Source organism: Pleurodeles waltl, chromosome 5 (assembly GCF_031143425.1).
Source record: "Pleurodeles waltl isolate 20211129_DDA chromosome 5, aPleWal1.hap1.20221129, whole genome shotgun sequence".
NCBI lineage: Eukaryota > Metazoa > Chordata > Amphibia > Caudata > Salamandridae > Pleurodeles > Pleurodeles waltl.
In genome coordinates, this window is record NC_090444.1 from 8,028,450 (window position 1) to 8,035,469 (window position 7,020).

At 40.3% G+C, this 7,020-nt stretch overlaps 1 protein-coding gene across 1 annotated transcript in view; it reads left to right on the top strand.

The window, feature by feature from the left end:
• LOC138295238 (zinc finger protein 420-like) overlaps window positions 1-6,501 on the top strand; it is a 35,984-nt gene extending 29,483 nt beyond the window's left edge. The window contains exon 2 of the mRNA XM_069233430.1: window positions 1,983-6,501. Within this exon, the coding sequence (XP_069089531.1) occupies window positions 2,400-3,434 (1,035 nt within the window). The 5' untranslated portion in view covers window positions 1,983-2,399 and the 3' untranslated portion in view covers window positions 3,435-6,501. The remainder of the gene's footprint in view (window positions 1-1,982) is intronic.
• The last annotated feature ends 519 nt before the right edge of the window (window positions 6,502-7,020 follow it).

A 7,020-nucleotide genomic window follows, 5' to 3' on the forward strand; every position in this document is an offset into this window, starting at 1 on the left:
TGATTTGTTCTGTCATGGTTTTTGCAAAACGTTATTGTTGGGGAAGCTACCGGGCCCTCATCAATCTAAAAAACACAGAGTGAAGGAAAAATACTAAAATGTGAATGACACACAGAGTTATGGATGACGTCTCACTAAAAGCCACTATACGTAACTATGTTTTAAACATACATTTGGTAAAATCAAAAGGTGAAACTAACAGCCAACCTAAGCAAGCCAATTGATTTGGTGTTGGCTGCCAGCCTATTTGCCTTTGCTAATACTTTTCTGTAATTTTATTGTTAATCATTATTACAAATAGAGAGATAAATAGAGAAGCGTGCAAAAAGGATAGAGTGGCTCATAAAGACAGGCAGACAGGGTTGGATAGATAGAATGATAGAGATAACCCTGGAGACAGAGATAGATACACTTGAAAAGATAAAAACATTGATAGATAGAATTACAGATTTGCAAAGATAGATAGTCAAAACGATAGAAGTCGCATAGAGGGACAGACTTGTGGATACTAGATGAGTAGGTTGATAGACAGGTAGACACATATATAGAAGAACAGACGATTAGATCGACACACACATAGGTAAATAGATAGGATTGCAAAGATAGATGACAGCGCAGATTCAATTAGTAATGTAATAGTTAAACATCTATATAAGCACAACAAACAAGATCACTGAAAGCAAACTAGAAATACATACAAGTAGGACATGCAGACTAAGTTGGTTGAAAACTAAAATTAAAATACATACGGGAGTGCGGTTATAAGTGCATTTCATTGCGAGCATTCTAAAAAGTGAATTACGTTATAAAGAATAGATGCAAATGGACATCATCTGATGTACTCTGTTTATCTGATTGCTGCTGTATCAAAGGCAGCTCCAAAAGGAATTTACAGCATCATTGTCAGGAGTCAGGAACTGATAAAGGTGGAATGTGTCCTGTGCTGTGAAGAGCTGGTAGAAAGCGACCTGCTATCACATGAGCCTTTAGACACAAAGACAATGCTAATGTAATTATTATGTACAAACAAAAACACTGGCACTGAAGGGAACTACCTCTTTGTGAAAGAGTAAAATGCAGTCACTCAAAGTGAAGTCAGCCTATGGCTGAAGTAGGCAGACCCACTGCCCCATGCTGTAGTGAGCAAAAGCAAAATGTGAATGGCACAACAACAGACCAATGGATGGAGAGCTGAAAGCTCCTTTAATAAGTTATACATGTAACTTTTACAAAATAAAAGGGCCACCAGACCAGAAACAGAAAATGGTGCATGTGTCATTCTGCAGGTGTGCACATTTGGGGAGAAACATCAACATGCCTACAGAATGATGCAACAGTAGCCACATCATTGCACATTTTGTTTTTCTTTTTTTCTGATGTTATTGACTGTGCCAATGTGTGTTTAAAAAAGGTTGTGAACCTCCTGTTCCTTGAGTAGATCTGGCCAGAGCCTCAGATCTCTGGAGTTACAATTTGTAGAAGATGCTCAGACTACCTCTCTGAGTCCGAGCCCAGGCTCTCTGATAGTATAAAGGACTCCCTTGCAGCAGTTGCTTATGTTTCCTGCTGTTATTGTGATGCTCTGTGTTGCATGGCCCATTCACTAGAAAAGGCTCCATCTTGTATTATGTGTTAGACTGTGTGATAATAGGAAGCATTCCCTGGATAAAAAGGGAGGCATCTTGTCTCTATGGAGTTAACACTGTAGTGTGTCGTGTGGAGAGGCTCTCCCTCACTGAACAAGGAACCTTCTTGGGTGTCTTGGTTACTCCTTGAGGCCACACTCCTCGACAGAAAGAGATCATGGAAGGATCGTATTCCCTTACTCTTCCAGTTGCATCTTTACATTGAAAGTGTTATCTAGAATTTCTTCAGCGCACTTGTCTATATGGACAATTAAATGTCCCAGTGAATTCCAATAGATTTATGTGATTAATTATGCATTTCAGCTTACTCTGTGTTTCTTTTTCTCAATCTAACAGGTGGAATATTTGCAGTAGTAAATGGAAAACGTAAAAGTATTAAACATCACTTGTGTAGGAAGTTATGTAAAAACAGTATTCCTCAAATTCTCTTCCCTTGAAGGCTAAGTCCTCACCGAAGTCTTCTACAGCAGAAAACTCAAACGATCCAATGAGGTCTGTATTGGCTCTCAGGCATCAGATGATATACGTAGAAGACATGACACACTGACATACTGAAGCAAAGCTGATGAGGTGCAGATTACGAAGGAAAAGCTAACCTGGTATCAGAAAGAACACACAGGAGAGAAACCGTATGAATGTCTAGAATGTGGCAACACATTTATTAGTCAGAGAAAGAGCAAGAGAGACATCAGAAACTGCATACTGGAGAAAAAACCATATGGATGGACTGACTGTGGAAAGGTGTTCTTTGTAATGAAAGACCTAATGCAACATCAGAGTAGCTACGTAGAGGAGAAACCATACAAATGTACAGAATGTAATAACGTGTTCCAAAGGAATGAGACTCTAAAGCGTCATCAACAAATTCATACTGGTGAGAAACCATATAAATGTACAGAATGTAATAAAGTGTTCCCTAGGAAGGAGAATCTAAAGCGTCATCAACAAATTCACACTGGTGAGAAACCATGTAAATGTACAGAATGTGACAAAGCATTTATAACAATTGGAGAGCTAAAGCAACATCAGAAAGTCCACACCAGAGAAAGACCATTCAACTGCACTGAATGTGACAAGGCATTTATTAGAAAGACAAATCTATCACAACATCAGAAAGTCCACACCGGGGAGAAACCCTATGAATGCCCTGAATGTGATAAGGGATTTATTGCAAAACAAACATTAATTCATCACCTCAAAGTTCATACAGGAGAGAAACCATATCAATGTACAGTTTGTAATAAAGCATTTATAACAGATGGAGAGCTAAAGCAACATCAAAAAGTCCACACTGGAGAGAGACCATTCTACTGCACTGAATGTGACAAGGCATTTATTAGAAAGACAAATCTAACACAACATCAGAAAGTCCACACTGGGGAGAAACCCTATGAATGCACTGAATGTGATAAGGGATTTAATGCAAAACAAACATTAATTCATCACCTCAAAGTTCATACAGGAGAGAAACCATATCAATGTATAGATTGTAACAAAGCATTTATAACAAATAAACAGCTGAAGCGACATCACAAAGTCCACACTGGAGAGAGACCATATCAATGTACAGATTGTAACAAAGCATTTATAACAAATGGAGAGCTGAAGCAACATCAGAAAATCCACACTGGAGAGAGACCTTTCAACTGCACTGAATGTGACAAGGGATTTATGAGAAAGTCACATCTAAAGCGACATCATAAAGTCCACACTGGTGAGAAACTGTATGAATGTACAGAATGTAATAAAGTGTTTGAAAGGAAGCAGACTCTAAAGCAGCATCAATAAATCCACTCCGGTGAGAAACCGTATAAATGTACAGAATGTGACAAAGCATTTATTAGAAAGTTATGTCTAATGAAACATCAGAAGGTCCACACCGGGGAGAAACCCTATGAATGTACAGAATGTGACAAGAGAATTATGACAAAGGAACATTTGACACACCATCTGAAAATTCACACAGGAGAAAAACCACATCAATGTACAGAATGTGACAAAGCATTTATAACAAATAGAGATCTAAAGCACCATCAAAAAGTCCACACCAGAGAGAGACCATTCAACAGCACTGAATGTGACACGGCATTTATTAGAAAGTCACATCTAAAGCAACATCATAAAGTCCACACTGGGGAGAAACCATATCAATGTACAGTGTGTGACAAAGCATTTATAGCAAATGGAGACCTGAAGCGACATCAGAAAATATACACTAGGGAGAACCCATATGAATGTACAGAATGTGACAAGGGATTTATTACCAATCCATACCTAATGAACCATCAGAAAGTCCACACTGGGGAGAAACCACATAAATGTACAGAATGTAATATAGTGTTCCACAACAAGACAAGCCTAAAGCAGCATCTACATATTCACACTGAGAAGAAGCCATGTGGCTGTACTGAATGTGACAAGGCATAAATTGCAAATTTTAATACATCAGAAAGTTCACATAAGAGAGAAACGACATACATTTACTGAATGTGACATTGCATTCATAACAAATGGAGAGCATTTATTAACAATGGAGAGTTAAAACAATATCAGAAAGTCCCCACTGGGGAAAATGTGTAGGAATATACAGATGGTGACAAGGCATTTATTATAAGGGGACACAGCACAGCACACGTACCATCAGTCCACACAAGTGAGAAACCATATCAGTGCACCTACTATGACAAGGTATTTGTTTAATAAAACAAGCTAACATGACATCGTAAAGTTCACACAGGAGAGAAATTATATAATTGTACTGAATGGAACAAAGCATTTATTAGAAAGGCATCAAAGTCCACACACAGAAGAAAATCAGGACACAAAGAATGCATATCATATCAAATGTACGCAGGTATTTGTGAGAAAAGAAAGAAGTAACACAATATCAAAAAGACTGCCAGGGGAGGAACAACGTAAATGTACTGAATGTGGCAAATCATTTATTGGCAGGGCACAGCTGACACAATAAGAGTAAGCCAACACAGAGAAAAACGTCTTGACAATGGAGAATGCATATCACTGCACTCAGTGTGGCAAGGCATCCTTTACAAAGGCTAAGCTATCGCAACATCAGAAAGTCATTACTAGTGGGTCACCATCGCAGGCTTCAAAATCTACTCACCCACTCGCTGTGGCGAGTCAGATTTGACCAGGTTGGATTATTTTTAGGACCTACTGGTCAGTTCTTGCAAATTAACTTAAGCTGGAAAGGAACAGGTGTTCTTTTCATTCAGAAGTGAATGAGCTATAAAGATACCTTTAAATCTTATTTTTATCTTGACACATTTGGTGTCTGTTCATGGACCGAGGTCAAAGGTCAGGTTGTCTTTTTACTAACTGCTGCTTATCTTGGATATGGTGTTTACTTTTCTTTCTCTTACTACAGTTAGAGGTTTTTGTCAAGTGAGCTGTCGAACAATCATTGTGAAACAAAAGGCTGTAGGATGTCAGTTTTTTCTAACAACAATTAAATAGCTTACAAATGAATAGCACAAATATTCAAAATGTCTGAAATTATGAAATCACTACGCTGTAGGTTGTTCAAGGTTGAACCCTTTAAAATGATTTCTCCCTATTTGGTGTTCCATCTCTGCACCTATTATTCAACATGGCTAATTCCACAGACATTTCTGAAAATGTCAGACATGCATTAAAACAACATTTAGTAGCACATGGCTTAACAGATGAGGGCGGGGATGTCACATTTATCATGGAAGCTCACAAAAATACAAAACAGAAGCACTCTATTCCTGGGTCACCTTTTCTGAAGAAGATGACACAACACATACATTTTACACATATAAAATAGTGAACATACAGCAGCGGTACCCGGCTTACTGGTATTTAGAGATACAGTTTTCCTATCAAGAGCATCAAAATTGGTTCAATGGCGCCCTACCACATGTGATACAACCTGTGAGATCAGGTCCCTAAAGTAATGAAGGACCGACGTGGCCTTGGTTTGCCACATACACACTGTTAGAAATTGAGGGGCATATTTATACTCCGTTTGCGCCGAAATTGCGTCGTTTTTTTTGACGCAATTTCGACGCAAAACTAACTCCATATTTATACTTTGGCGTTAGACGCGTCTAGCGCCAAAGTCCATGGAGTTAGCGTCATTTTTTAGCGTGGACACCTACTTTGCGTTAATTATATGCAAGGTAGGCGTTCCCGTCTAAAAAATCGACTCCGAGGCATGTGCGTGGGATTTATACTCCCGAGCAAAAATCACGCCCGGGAGTGGGCGGGTCAAAAAAACCTGCATTAGCGCCGGATTTTAACGCCTGCAAAAGGCAGGCGTTAAGGGACCTGTGGTCTCAGAATGAGCCCAGAGGTGCCCCCCCATGCCCCCAGGGACACCCCCTGTCACCCATGCCCACCCCAGGAGGACACCCAAGGCAGGAGGGACCCATCCCAGGGACATTAAGGTAAGTTCAGGTAAGTATTTAAAAAAAAACAAAATTTGTGGCATAGGGGGGCCTGATTTGTGCCCCCCTACATGCCACTATGCCCAATGACCATGCCCAGGGGACAGAAGTCCCCTGGGCATGGCCATTGGGCAAGGGGGCATGACTCCTGTCTTTGCTAAGACAGGAGTCATTTCAATGGGGGTTGGGAGTGAAAAAAAATGGCGCAAATCGGGTTGAGGCGATTTTTTTGCCTCAGCCTGACTTGAACCATTTGTGGACGCCCATACGCCATTTTCCACCTACGCCGGCGCTGCCTGGTGTACGTTGTTTTTTTTAACGCACACCAGACAGCGCCGCCGGCTAACGCCGGCTAACGTCATTCAATAAATACGGCGCCCGCATGGCGCTTCAGAATGGCGTTAGCCGGCGCTAATTTTTTTGACGCAAAACTGCGTTAGCGCAGTTTTGCGTCGAAAAGTATAAATATGGGCCTGGGTCTCTAGTTGCAGAGGTATACACCCTGGTTCAAGTAGGGACCACAATCCTAGTCAGGGTGAGTCACAACACAATCTAAGTTACCCTGTGCTCACCCTCTGGTAGCTTGGCAAAGAGCAAGCAGGCTCAGCTTAGACGGCAATGTGTAAAGTATTTATGCAGTAACTTCTATAGTAACAATGAAAACACCACAGAAATACCCCACACAGGTTTAGAAAAATAGATAATTTTTATCCAACTAAAATGAGGTCAAAATGACAAAAAAATCCAATGTACACGAGCAAACTTATGAATTTTTAAAGATTAAATCCCACTAAAGTGCTTAAAAGCACAATAGCTCCAACTGGGCCTATCATGACGTTGTTGATGGAGTCGTTCCCAACAGTCCGACACCACAGACGCCGGTCACTGAGTTGCATCGACCCCGAGGCACAGTACCTTTGAAAACAAAGAAACAAATGCTG